At 41.5% G+C, this 14,788-nt stretch overlaps 1 protein-coding gene and 1 long non-coding RNA gene across 7 annotated transcripts in view; one reads left to right on the forward strand and one right to left on the reverse strand.

Annotated features, from left to right (window-relative positions):
* Window positions 1–10,806, reverse strand: part of ldlrad3 (low density lipoprotein receptor class A domain containing 3) — an 84,851-nt gene extending 74,045 nt beyond the window's left edge. For all 6 annotated transcript variants that reach the window (XR_011243430.1, XR_011243431.1, XM_069528372.1 and 3 more), the window contains exon 1: window positions 10,615–10,806. Coding sequence is in view for 4 of the 6 variants with exons in the window: in XM_069528372.1 (XP_069384473.1) it covers window positions 10,615–10,660 (46 nt within the window). In the remaining 2 variants the exon portion in view is untranslated. The remainder of the gene's footprint in view (window positions 1–10,614) is intronic.
* On the forward strand, window positions 8,352–12,053 carry LOC138410813 (uncharacterized). Its single transcript, XR_011243433.1, has 2 exons — window positions 8,352–10,645; window positions 10,806–12,053. It is a non-coding gene; the product is annotated as an uncharacterized lncRNA (long non-coding RNA).
* The last annotated feature ends 2,735 nt before the right edge of the window (window positions 12,054–14,788 follow it).

The following is a 14,788-nucleotide window of genomic DNA, read 5'->3' on the forward strand; positions in this document are numbered from 1 at the left end:
CATATGTGTCTATGTGTGAGTGTGGGTGGAGAGTGTGTGCGTGGCTGCAGAGGTCGGTCAAGGAGGAAACTATCATAATCCATGATTATCAGCTGCTGTGCTGTTCCTTCAGGACAGACGAGCTCCAGACACACGGTGGACATGGTGAAGATGAGAATCACATGAGGTTGAAATTAATTATTTTCCAGCACAACTGTTTTTTGTACAAGACATTTATAACTCTGTTGGAAGCTGTGTGGTTAACAAAAGCATCCTCAATAGCATGTGGATATTAAAGGAGCACAGGATGTTTTTTCCAGCTACCTTTGCCAAGAGATTTTTGTTTTCGCCCCCGTCCATTTCTTATGTTGTTGGTTGGTTGGTTTATTTGATTGTCAGAAGGATTACACAAAAACTATAAAAAAAAAAAAATGTTTTGACCAATTTCCCTGGGAATAATTGATGGTTCTTGAAGAAAATCAGGTGTGTTTAGGGGACTGATTTAAAGTGTTTGGAAATTTAGCTACAGATTACCGGTCAGTGCATTTGGCAGTACTCAGCTTTATTAATGTAAACATGTACAAAGTGAGGACTAATTGGTCTGCTGTCTTCTCATTTTTGTCTAGAATTCTTAATGGCATGGCAAATAACATATCTGTCACAAATCAATAACAGACTCATCCTAAAGGAATACTGGAATAAATACAAAAATAACATACCACTTTTGATCCGTGGTGCAGTGCAGTGTCAGGACATCAAAAGCCTTGTAATGTCATTATACAAGCCTCCAGAGTGCACTAACTCTCCAAGTACAATAACACAAAAGCCCTGACCAAGTCTTTGAACATTCCACCAATCCTTCATTAAGTATTGGGAGTCATTAGGCACAGAATGTCCAGACTGACGTATCATCCTGGGCATATAAGAAATTAGTCAAATCTTAGGCCTGCAGCTCCTCATTAGAGCAGGCTGCACAGTGACAGACTCAATTACTGTCGCTGACACACTAGACCAAGACTGATAGTTCCTGACCATAATTACCTAAGCCAAGTTGGAACCTTTTGCCCTCTCCACAACAAACCAACCTCCACTTTCATTTGCCAATCCATTCTTGTACCTTCTTGTGACATCCTGCCTGGACAGGTTACTTTTTCTTTATTTCATTTTAAACTATGTAAATTACATTTTACTCCATGTCTCAGAGTTTTTGAGATATTCACCTTTGTCTCATTGGTTAATTAGCTCTTATGTATACAAAATCTTGTATTCTCCCTTTCAGTTCCCTGATTGTAACGTTTAACTTGGTTGTGTTCCTCATGTTATCCTGTATTGTGACCCTTTCAGCACCTTCAATCTACCAATGCGTATGAAAGGTGCTTTATGAATAAAATTGCCTTGCCTTGCCTTTTGCCTGCTGTTTGTGGATTTTTTAGGATTCTCACCTCTGCCTTCAGGATTTGTTTTTGGACTGCCTTTGCTGCCTTACTGCCTCACCTTCCAAGCCTTTTGTTCTGCTCTTTGTTAATAAACCACTGACCTGCTTTCTGCTATGCCTCAGCCCCCGGGAGAGAGAGAGACTGTACTGTAAAGAGAATGCACTAAGGCAGACAGGCAGAGAAACATCCTTGAACCCATGGGTGAGAAATTCCTCACCTGAATGGATTCAGGACTGTTTTGACACCCCTGTCTGCTAGCCTCCTGTCTGCACCCTAGTTGGCAAACTTTCAGTGGTCAAGCCTTAAGCATGGTAGCCATCAGTCATCTTAACCCTGCATCCCTGCCTGCTAGCCTTCAGCATAACCAAACCAACCAGGTTCCACTCGGATTCTGACGGCTCCTTTTTCTGAGATATCTATGGGTTGAATCCCCAAGAGGGAAGCATGTGTCTCCCTGCAACCCCCAAGTTTTGCTACCCAGTGCTATGATCAACACCCAGTTGGACCCAGCCAACATCCTGTCTGTTTCCCCCCTGTCTGTTTTGTCACATTTGGGTCCTATCCTCTGTTTTTTTTGTTACCCTATTTTCACCAGTTGTTGCACTCCTGCTCTTCATGAGTCAAATATAAGTGGGTAAAATTTGATGCAAATATGAGGTGTACTTATTTGCATCTTTGGTATTCATTGAACAAGGCCTAGTGCCGGGGGCTGCTGCCAAGCCATGGTTGACAGGGAGGCAGCATTAAGGCAATTAACATGGGCTTTGCATTTGATTTTGGCTGGCGAGACTGCCTCTGTAAACAGCAGGCGGCATCGGGTGATTAGTTCCTGTGAAGATGAGCGCCTCGCCTCCCCTGGTCCCTGTCCAAGAGAGGATTACCCTTTTTGCATATTGTGCATACACACTGCACCTTATACATACAGTGCACAAACACGAACATACAAAGTGACTCAAAGGCACAATCTCTGTAGGAGAAGAGAGAGAAGAAGCACTGGTGAATCAAGACAGGGCACATTTGAAGCAAAAGGCAGATGTCATGTCCTGTTCACACATTAACCTCAAACTTCTGCATCACTTAACCTCTTCTGCCTCAGACAGAGAGGGAAATTATCCCTGCCTGTCTTGACCCTTTTCATCTTCCATTTAACACACTGACTAATTCTTTGGATTCGGCTCCACTTAATGAGCAGGTTTTCAGGTATGTAATGATGGGAAATTCAATATAAATATCAAGGGGTCTTGAGTCAGAGCTCTGAAATTAATTGTGACAAATAGGCAATTATTTCAAGTCGGCCGAATTGAGATTGATCTTATTTGTTCATTTATGCGCTTGCCTGGAGGAGTAGCATCAAGTGCGTAATAGCTTTTACATCCTTTGATGGAATTTCACCTGAGAGGCTGCTAAATCAAACGGGTGTCTGTGTCAGTGAACATGCCATTATAGGTGAAAAGGATTCCACTGGCACTGTCAACTAAATCTCAATCTGGTGCAAAGAGAAGGGCAGGTCACATCTCTCCACATAATACTTTTTCCTGAAGACTGGGGTAGGCCTTTTAGTAACTGGGGTTTTACCTGCATTCTACTCTTGATCTATTAAGTCTTGCCAGATACCCTTGTTCTCAGATTTGGACTACTCAAATAAGGTCCATAAAGGCATGCAAATGTCTCAATGGTGCAAATACTACCTGAAAAAGAATCTGTCAGAATAAGACATATAGCTACACCATGTTGGGGGGGGGGGGGGGGGGGGGGGGGGGGGGGGGTCGGCCCATTACTGAAATTTCACACTCTCCATAACCCCAATTATAACTGTGAGTTTCACTTCAGCTAATGGATTGTTTCATTAGCCAGCATTGAGTGTCAGACTTAAGGTCTTTCAATGACCTATACTAAATCATGTTGTTGTGTAAAAGAAGCAGTTCCACCAAAACTCTCCGTAATCCTAAAGATTATTCTAATTCAGCAGTTAAATACATTAACAGCAACACTTTCACAAACAGGTTTCATAATATTGCTGAGAATTTGCATGACTGAGTGCTTGTGTAATCACATTCAGCGCACAAAAGAGAGAAAAATGGAAAACAAACATCAATGTGATCGCGATCAAAAAACTGTTCGGTAAAAATAAAATGTTTACTATGATGAGATGTTTGGAAAAATTGCATCTAATTAAAGCGTTCTAAGCTAGTAGATGGAGTTGGGCCGGTCTCTGGAATGCTGAAACTGCCAGGGCTGTATCACTATACCAGAACAATTATAGATGAGGCTCAAGGTAAGTCCTCATGAAAGCTTACTGCTGCGTAATTATCACCACAGACTTTTGGAAGCTGACAAATACAACTCCCAATTCAGATGAGGACACACTAGCTCAAACTGAATGATCTGTGAATGTACAAAATATTGAGCTGTTGAGCTTTTCAGTCACCGTCTTACTTGGCTCAAACCCTGCAAATTACTTTACTTGCTGCCATCTGATCTCTTTTTTTCCTAACCCAAACCACATCCGTGAGACAGAGGTAGCTCCTCTTTAATTCCAACTTAGTCCGAGTCCTTTTCTTGTTACTTAGCAAGTTTTGTGTCATGTTTAATCGTCCGTGTTTTTTTTTATGTTTCCTAATGCAAAGCAAAATATTTTGCCATCAAGAGTGGTTTGAAGAACAAGGGAATATATAACTATAAAAAATGTACTATTGCACAAATGATTTAAGCAAATGTTGATCATTTGAGTTTGAGTTTTTTAAACCCTAAGTCAAACTGAACATCTCAAGGGACAAATTGAAGACTATAAAGATACAAATAAATAAAACCTGATATATAATACCCCTGTATATTTTCCAATGGCTCCACCAACAAACAAAGGGATCACCTAGCCTGATGTTATCTCTGTTTCTCTCTGAGTTTTTGTTGACCTTTAAGGTGGCGTTTGTTTGGTTTGACAGAGGGATGTTGGAATTTCAGACCAAAATAGCCTGTCAGTGACCACACTGGCTGCAGCAGCGGCTGAGAGACACAGTACAGCAAATGACTGCTGATCATGGGGGACAGCGGGGGAGCCAGCTGTCAGCCTGCCAGGGTCCCTTCCCTGTCTGACAGCATGATAAGCAACACGAGGGAGTCATACTGTGGGTCATTTTATTCTCTGAGGATGAAGATAAAATTTGGGAAACCAAGGTGACTGAGCCAGGCAAAAACGAGGAAATATGCTGTGTAAGCTCTAAACAAAATAATCCATAACTAAATAGCTGAGTCGCAATTCAAGGTTCGGATCCTTCACGGTCTCCACTTCTAGACTGTATCATCATAACAGGTGAACAACTTCAAGGTCAACCATTTCACAAGCTTCAAAACATTGGACCAGACTGATTTGAGCAGGTTTGTGATCTTTGAGCAATTAGTTGTAGAGACAGTCTGAATTAAAAATGTTTTCAACAGCAACCACAAAATATGGTTTAAATCAAAGTCAGTGTTTTGTGAAAGATGGAAAAATCAGTTTTGGGAGACAGGCATTGATTTACCTTGACTCAAAGACATAACATTGTGGCCTATGTGCACAAAAGAGTAACACCCACAGTGATTAATTACTTTTTTTAAACATTAAATTGGAATACTGGGCGAGAAGGGAAAGAGAATGGATGCGAGAACATTGCCTTTTATCAATACATATTCAACTTCTCTAATGCATCGTCAATGTTGAAAGTTGTTTCTGGACCACTTGAGATAAAGATAATGGGGTTGTACTGACCTGCGTAAAACACTCTTGTTTCTCCAGATAATTCCTTTCAAGGTGGTTGAATAGATTTGCCATATCACTTACTCCAGAAGTTCCAACAATTTCCCAACAAAGTTTAGAGATAACTTTGCTTTGAGAAATATTTGGCTTTGCAATGCAGAAACACTGCTGCACTACTGTTGTCGAGCACTTTGTTAGTACTAGCTCTTCATCTGCCATATTGCAAGGTCACGCTTAAAGTGCATTACGTATGAAAGAGACTCTAAGATCGAGACGTGTGATATAATTTGGCCAATCAGCACAGCCTTCAAGAAGGCGATCATTTTGATGTTTTGTGAAAATAGCATGGATCCACTTTATTAGGGTCGACTGAGTGCAAATCATCATGGAGGTGTTCAAGATTAATCACGATCAAATCACAATAAAACCATACAATCATCAGATTGCCCTTGGCTCAATTAAAAATCAATATGTAACCAATTTCTTAAAACTCCTTTTATTCCTCTCTGTTTCTTTGTCTCCTTCAATCTACATGTCAGTAAATAACCACACTTCGTGAAACATTTCCTCTCCAACCAGGCTAATAGATCAGATATGCTAACCTACATATCACACAGAGGTAAATACTACATCATGTATACATAATGGCCAAAGATCCTACAAAAATATGCGTTACTGATCATGTGTAACGTGGAGTTACGCTTGACCAATAAATGTTGACACAGAATACATACAATTCGTGCTTACAGCAGTTAATGCTGCACTGTTACCAAGGTCTGAAACATGACTCCAGTCATGTGGGTTTGTGTAACAACTCTGGGAACTAAAGCCACACTGGCCCTTAATCCCCAGCCTACTCTGTTCAACTATGGCTGTAAGCATTTCAACCATGTCAACAACTCTTTCTCCTCCTGTCTCAACTGGACTGTCTCTGGGAAGAAGCCACAACACAAACATTACAAAGCACAATAAGCTGGAGACAATAGGATTCTCTCTCCTTGTTCAGCTGGAGAAATTAGCCGAAAAGTGTTTGGTGATGAATAAATATATCTCACCACCTGGCCTGTGTGTGTGTGTGGGTGTGTGTGTGTGTGTGCGTGTGTGTGTGTGTGCATGGCCTGGTAACACAGGAAGAGTAATGAAGCACACATTTATGTCGAGGAGACACTTTTTCCACACTGGGAAAACAAAGTATCTTGGATATTAACCTTGATAGGTTTCATCCAAATTTCCTCACAAGAGCGAGTCTTGGGCTCTGAGAGCTCTGTGAGTTGACTTATTCATGAATAGGGGAAAAAAGTCAGGAGATAATATTAATACAAACGTATGAGTAGTTGTGAATCTTAAACACATGGAGACAAGCTGAAGTCCTGCATCTCATAAGTGCATATGAATCAAAGGAAATGTCCGAGTTGTCTCTTTATGCACTCATGCACATGTTTAAGCTCAATGCGACAGGCAAGGACATGCATTCTGAACTGATATATCTGATATCAATTGAGGGACCAGGGAGAAAATGAAGCAGAAACCTAATTTAAAAGCTTGTGAAGAAAACGTATATATCATATTTGATCACCACACACATACAGTATCTGCAGAAGATCTGCACAAGGATAGTCGACCCCAGCACCACAGGGCACCAGAGCAATGTAATCAAACCTTTTTAAAAGTTGGCATTTACACATATCATGGTGCTGAGCATTAACAAGCAATAATCATCCTCAGGTGTTGTGGGAAATAACCAATGCAAAGCTAATTCATCTTTCTGACTTCCTACTTCTGTTTATTCATATCAATAATTCCCCTGGTGTCTGGCTGAGCAGACCAGCTTAAATATATTTCCTGGCTGCTCACCACTATACCAACAACAAGCCTTGTTTGTAACAGCACGGCAACATTCTATTGTCAGTGGATTGTGTGGCTAAAGCTCATGTTACATCATAGGACCAGTTTATCTCTGAGGCGAGTAGAATGCAGGGGTTATGCCAGTGGTCCAGTGATACCAGTGTTTTACTTCACTCCTGGAATAGAACAGGGAGTGTACGCATTGGAACAAAGTTTCTACTAACCAGAAGCAAATACATATACTGTAAATTTATGGGAAAGTACAGGGAACATTTGCTTAGATTAAAAAGTTATTGAGAAATTACCAAAATTGCATAAAAGTACTGGAAACATGTTATAATTAATATTCATTTGCTGAGTGTGTCAATGACTGTAATTTCGGCTATATCCATACCAATACATTTTAATTTCAATACACCGTTTTAAAAATGAAAACCTCCATCATGACGAGAGTTTAAGCTCAGAATTAAGTCTGTACACAGGGCATAGCTGTAAACATAAAGCCGATGATCTATTTTGCATTTGGTTCATTGTTGCAATGAATACTACAAACATGAATCAGCAGTGATGATAGGTAAGAGCAGGGATTTCTCTACTTGGACTAACAACGAGGTGGAACTTACTTAAAGTGAGAGTTGGAAATGCTTTGCATCCATCGCTAGTGTCAATAAAACACAACCAGGAAGCGTATGCAGGCGACTGCATCATTGTTTCTGAATTTCTACTAACAACGCAGCCCCAAAGTTTAAAAAAACAAAACAGCACAGCAGCGTTTCCTAAGTTCTCTATTCTAGGTGCTTGAAAACTCTAGTAATAGTAGTAGTAGTAGTATAAGTATTAATAGTAGCAATTAAAAGTTAAAACTGATACCTTGTAATGTGGATGTAGTCAAAGTGTGATGATTCCTTTAGTCTAAATGACAACTTTCCTATATTTGTTGGAAAATTCGTATAATGAGGATAAGTGTGTGAATGAAATAACATCTGTGCATCTGCTACATTCAAAGTTGCAATGAGGTAGGCGTAGGTAGCGAAATATTTAAATTCTTACAGTGCATATTTGGAAAAACACTGAGGCTTGTGCACAAATCTCACCTGCAAGGGAAATTCTATTCGTCATATTATTTATAGCACTGACTCTGTGTGGGGTGGATATTCTGCCAGTGTCAATTGGCATATCTTCATATGTCAATATTATGATCATTTTAATAGGTATCACCCAGGACCCAAGATAGATTTTGAAATGTGTTCGACCCTAATGTCAAATTACATTCAAATTATTCTGACAGAATACTCAATTTAGGCCTAATAATATTGTTGGCTAGAATAGCAACAATGTCCTGTGAGAGGACAATTTTAGGCTGCTAATATCTGTGCTGTATTCAAACTGATATACAGACTTGGAAACAATACAACACACATTCTGGCTGATTATTACCCTGGTCAGGGGTATGAGCTAATACAAGACTGAAGTACAACTTATTCAAAGCTGACAACACATAAACAGTACTTAAGTAAGTAAACTACAGTGATATTATGACATCAATCATGTGTACAAGCTCTTTCAATGGAGAAGAATGAAGGTGGGGTTTGGCAGCCAACAACAGAGCTCTGCTCCACACCTAATATAATGATATTTATGCTTCACTCCCAGGTGCCTGGGCCACGTGAAAGAAAACAGACCAACTTCCTGCAATATCTGGCACGGAATAGATTCCCACAAATAAATGTGAGTACAGTTTAGATCACAGCACGACAGTAGAAATGTGTCATCTGCTACACTCACAGACTGTAAATAATGGGACAACATGACAGCTCCCCAAAAATGAAGCCAAATTAGCCCCCTTGTGACTGGCTGCAGTGTAGATCATGAACCCCGTCTCCCCCATGTTAGTTGATGGTACATGGACCAATCTAAATAGTCAAAAGGCACATTAAAAAGTTTTTTTCACAAATGTGGTTTCCGTCATTTTTGGCAGCTCTTATTACACTGATGAATATAAGTGTATATTTTCCAATAAGACTGGTTTTATTTTGTTATTCTTAATGCTAAAAATATGGAGTGAAACCTCATGATTGACAGCTGAGACTGGCTTGTGATTGGTCGAACATGTGAATCGGTGGGACCCTGCTACCGTAGCTTAAACATACGATGTAAATTCAACCACATTGTGAAGTACAGTGGGATCATGGGAGTTTTTCTCGGATTAGCTAATTTGTTGGACGTTTTTTTAAACAGTTTTTTAGATAGTTAAAAAGTTATTATTATTATTGAAAGTTGTTTTGGGGTAAAAGGGAAAATGAAGTAAAGCAGTAGATGGCGGTAATGCATGTTGACATTGGTTGCCACCTTCCAATAAACCAATCAAAGAAGAAGAAGCTTTCAGGTAATATTAAAAAAAAGTAAATGGGAGAAGAAGAAGAAGAAGTAAAGCATGATGAATGAACTCTTTACATCTGGATGGATGACATGTAGATGTTCTGTACATGTGCCAAAACTGAGATGCACACTATAACTAGTGGATAGTAGGGATGAAATGATTTCTGGTTTCATGGTATACTGCGGTACAATTCCTAATGGTTATTCGAATCATTTAATCTTAAATTACCGGAATTACCGTGATGATTCGGGGTTGATACTTTCCAGCAACCACCCAAGTCGGCGAGTCTCCAGGATGCAGAAGCAGCATTTGTTGTGAGTTGCGAGAATAATGGCGGGAGAAGCGGCAGGCAGGTGGGGGCTAGCGATCTCTGGCCATAGCTAACAACTACTATCATCCACTGACGATTGCGTAAGTTTAACAAACGCTCATAGTTCCGACTCTGATCTTTCAGGTCGATGTCTGCACTTAAAATAGCAAGTTGTCAACCTTCGATAAATAGTGAAAATGCTAGCATCATTTGTATTGATAATGTATGAATGTCAACAGAAACTTGAAAATACATTTTAATAATACAGTGATAATATTTATTACCACGATCATTCTGGTCACTATAATCATGACAGAACTTTTTCACATGGTTTCCTCTCTAGTGGATGGCTGCAGATAAGGATGCTGAATCAAAGCTAAGTAAACTGGAGTTTTACCGCAGGAGCCAGCTGGTTGTCCCCGTGTACACACTTCCACCTCCGGGCCACAGCTGCCATGGCGGGCCGGAGACCAGATTGACTTGTCAACACTGTCCTGTCAACAACATAACCTCCAGGTCATAACTTAGCCCAGAGGAGGCTGCAGTCACCAGGCAGTGGATGGGTACAGTGTGGTGGGTGTATGTACATTCACATTATATACACTCAGTATATATATCCTGAGTGGGGACGTGCAGCCACTTCAATGCTTTGGACACGGACGGGAAAGTGAGGAGCTGCTGCTCCAGCTCCCCGTTTCCAGACAATACACGGCCCCCGTCAGTCGAAATGAAAACTTCTCTTCATCGAGGTTGTTCCAGAGACTCTGAGCAAACTCCGGCAGAATAAACCCGAGGACAGAAGCTGCACCGCCGCGGATACTGTTTCACTCTGCCCCCTCTTCCTCCTCTTGCTCCTCTTCCTCTAACCCACCGTGCTCTCGTGTCCGCGCCGCCACAACAACACCACTTTCCGAATAAAATCCAAACTTACCAACTGTTCTCGAGCCGGAACCAAGCAGCAGGTACCAGATCCACATCGTACGGTCTCCTGTCCGCCTCCCCCCGGCCTGTCCGAGCTGTCCTGCCCCGCCGCGGGGCCACGGAACTGGGGGCGAAAAGAGGAAAAACTTCTCCTTCCTATTTTAATTTTCCCAACTTTTTTTTTTCCTTCTTTCTTTGAAGCGACCGTTCAGCGTGAGAGAACCGCGGGTTCGGGTCGGGGCAGCCGAGTGGAGTCCGGTTTTCAGCGGAAGGGCTGCGGGGGGAGGCTGTACGGGCTGGGGCTGGAAGGGGCTTCGGGGTGGCGGCAGCCTGGCGGGGGAGACGGTCGCTCATGTGCTGGAGCTGAGAGAGGCGGAGTCGCAGGCAGAGAACCGGAGACCAGAGGTCGACTGCTCCGGGACAGAGATTCAGAAACTGCGGGCATGGGACCGTTCAGTCCTGTAGTTCCACCGTTACAACAAAGTTATCAAATGTCTGCTCTGTTTTATTCACTTTAAAACAAGAAGAGGAGAAGAGGAGATCACATGTTGGCTGGAGCAAACTGTGAAATCAGGGTCAAAACTTTTTTTGGGATTGAAAATAGGATGGTGGCCCGGGTGAGGACATTTATGATTTCATTTCTCCAGTTTCAGAAATAATGGATCCAAATTTGCATTGGATTATTAAAAAAAAAAAAAAAAAAGTTAATATATTTCTATAGGAGCAAAAGACAGGCTAACAAAATCTGTATGAATTAGTTGGACCAGGCTTACATGAAAATGTGAGGTTTGTTTTCCATTTCATTTGCCGAGAATAAAGTTGAAATGTTGAGAATAAAGCAAAGAGGCCCAACAGCACCAAGGCGGAACGGTCCCCTTCTAGATTTCACACATTCATAGATATCAGTTCTTTAAATGTGCCTCATTTATTCATCAAGATCCATGAATTGTTATCTGAGAAGATGCCAATGTTGTCACAATGTTAAAGAGACAGAAAAAAAGTTCCTGGATCTGCCCCTGATCCAGATCCACACCAAAATGAAATAGTTTCTTCCCTGACCCACACCTCATCCTCTAGCAGATGAAGACACTAGTCATTAGTATTTGTGTCTGACGAGATTTTGCCAAAACTTTTGCTTTAGAAGGAGAAACCACACAAACTTGGGGGAAAATGAAAAACACTGGCCACTCACAAAGTTTTGACTCACATGTCAACACTTTGACTTAAATCTCAAAGTTTTGAAATAGCTCTGGACATTTCAACTTTCCCACCATTCCATACTAAATGGATAATATGGCCTTTACTCTTCTTTTGTCACTAGATTCTAGTTAATGCTGTAAATAGAAAAAGGTGGTATTCAACTTTTAAAAACGTTATCGTCCTATTTATGAGTTCATTGTTTTATTCTGTTATGCATCTGTCCATTTCATTAAAGTTACATAATAATGTGTTTAACGCACTTTAACTCAATTAAATTAAAATGTAGTTACCTTCTCCTATACAAGAGTGGATATACACATTTGACTCTGAATGCGTACAATGTCCTACATCTAAAAGTATTAAATAACTAAAGTGTATAAATCTTGTACAAACAATACTAAATGTGAATACCTTGTGTGCTTGTGTACAGAAGGTTATTCTGACTTATATTTTTAGTGGTGCTCCCATCATGGCTGACTTGAAATTGTGGTCACATACATGTGTCTTGTATAAAAAAGATGAATGGTCCATTATGAGAAGTTTCTGAGCTAAGAAGGGGAAAAACGGACAATTCCTTCAGGTATAAAAAGTCCCAGTTTAGGTCTACTACAAAGCCAATATACTGTTTAATGCACAGGAGATGTTGCAAAGCCATTCTGTGTTTGGATACAACTAAATAAGCTTTGCATGGAGCCAGCAGATAGCAGGTGAAACCACCTCCAGCTGATGGTTTGTCTTGATGGGAGTTAAAAGATGCAAATACTTGTAGAGAATCAAAGCAGGAAATACGTCTTTGTGTTGGCTCCGGGAATAAGAAATAGACACAAATAAAAAGAGATATATAGTCCCTACATTTTCACCTGGTGTCCATATACAGCTCAAGTAACTTTGACACAGGGTTTGTAATTTAATATTTAACAACCCAAATAGAGCACTGATACACAAACATACAGCGATAAGGGAGCGATGTTTTCTAGGAGGATGTCTGCACATTTAAGTTGAACTGAGTCAGAAGGGGACAGAGAGTGTCGCAGAATAAATACTTCACCTATCACACCTCCCCTCTTTATCATAGAGCTGCAGCTGTGTGCAGTCAGACAACCTTGTTTCAAACAAACCCCTTCTTTTGATAGCATGCTAACCTGGAGGCATGCGATTGTGACACGGCCCAATATCAACCCTCTTCAGCTCACTGTGTAATCACCCACCCGCTGCCTTATCAAACCCAAGCCTCGTGCAGACTCAAACTCCAGGGGAGGGGCGTGGCACATCAGTGGGATCTGTTAAAACTTCGACAAAGATTCCGGCGTGATAGCTTCTGCAGGGTCCCGGTGTCCGTCCCTTCCACTCGCTACCTGTGGGGCCTTATGTTTGTCTGTCATGATGAGTTCTGATGGTCTACGGCTGCGTATGTTCGTCTACACTTGCCAGATATAAATATTCTAATGATCCGTTAACAAAAGGAGTCTCCTCAAACCCCAAATACAATCAGTGCTAATAAAAACCAATGCTTGTCGAGGAGGAAGAAGATTTGTCAGTCAATATTAAATGGATTTTATTCTGCTCCCCTGGAGCTGTCATTAATGTTAATGCTGCGCTGTCTCACAAATGATACAGACTGATCCACGAACCAGAACCATATAATCTGTTTCTTTTGGGGGGGGGGCTCTATACACGGCTGCAAGCTTACAGCAAAGAACAAGGCCTTGACTCCATTACCGATTGCGTTTCAGCGATGCCCATCATTCAGTGTGAGCTATCTATAAACAGCTCAGACCTAATTAGCCACTGGCCAACAAATGGACTCATTAGGGTACATTAAACTCTAATATGAAGGTTGTTATTAAGTTAATCGCAGGAGAAACCCAATTAGAGGCCAAATTTGTAAAATGACTCTGAGGTAGCGAGATGATCTGATCGGCAAGGAGGAGGAGGGTGGAGGCTGTGTTTGTGTGTGTTTGGGAGGGGGGGTGTAGCAAACTGGGATGACTTTACCTGTGGGCGAGTGGTGGTACCGAGAGAAAAAAGAGAGAGTGAGATCTAGCCAGAGATGCAGCAAGAGCGTGTATGTGTGTTTGTGTGTAAACAGATAACACTTCCAGAGGAGGTGGGAAAGAGAATGAGTCGCCGAAGGAAGCCAGGAGGGTTGGATGAGGAAACGTCTGTGAATAAATAATCAGGAGAGATATCGTGATAGAAAGACATAGGAAGTGAGATGAGAAGCATTGTGTCCTTTAATGCCTTTACCACATATTACAGGCAAGCTGAAGGTGTCTGAGTCACACGAGGCTTTGCTGATGCATCATTTTATCTAACGAGTGTACGAAACGAGCGGGAGACAGTGACGGCTCCACTCATAAGAGCTTCAGGATGACATGTCCTTGTCACGTCGGACCTCTTTCGAGGCAGCTTGTAAAATGCCAAGGCCCCTACAGGGCCGGCATGGGCTGTTCATCGTGAGTCTCTTGACATTCATCTTACATTTTATAATCAGCTCTCTGATGTGAAGGACGTCTTTGTTTGCGAGAGTGTGCGTGTGTGTGTCAGAAAAACGAGAGCGGGGACACATCGAGGGACAATGCGTCAATAGTTTCAGCAAATGTTTCTGCCGGCCCCATTAAGGAGTTGACACGCTGGTGAATATTCAGAACGACACGCAAACAGCGCTCGGCTGACAACGCTGCACAATTACGGTCAGGCTTACGTGACCAGTCATATGGAAACACATGCACAAACTGTACTTGCAGAACTTTCCCCAGCGTGTGTCCCATCAGGGTTTCCTTCACACTACCCCGAAATGCATTAATTGAAACGTCATTCGATTATGTGATCAATGCCTTGTTCCTTTGACATTCGTTAGCACAGCTGACGCCATGGTGGCACTGCAGGGACATTAGATAGGCATCGACAATTGAATCAGAGGGAGATGGAAAGGGTAGCTTGTGTGTGTGTGTGTGTGTGTGTGTGACTGTCAATCTATAAGG

This window comes from Paralichthys olivaceus, chromosome 7 (assembly GCF_024713975.1).
Source record: "Paralichthys olivaceus isolate ysfri-2021 chromosome 7, ASM2471397v2, whole genome shotgun sequence".
NCBI lineage: Eukaryota > Metazoa > Chordata > Actinopteri > Pleuronectiformes > Paralichthyidae > Paralichthys > Paralichthys olivaceus.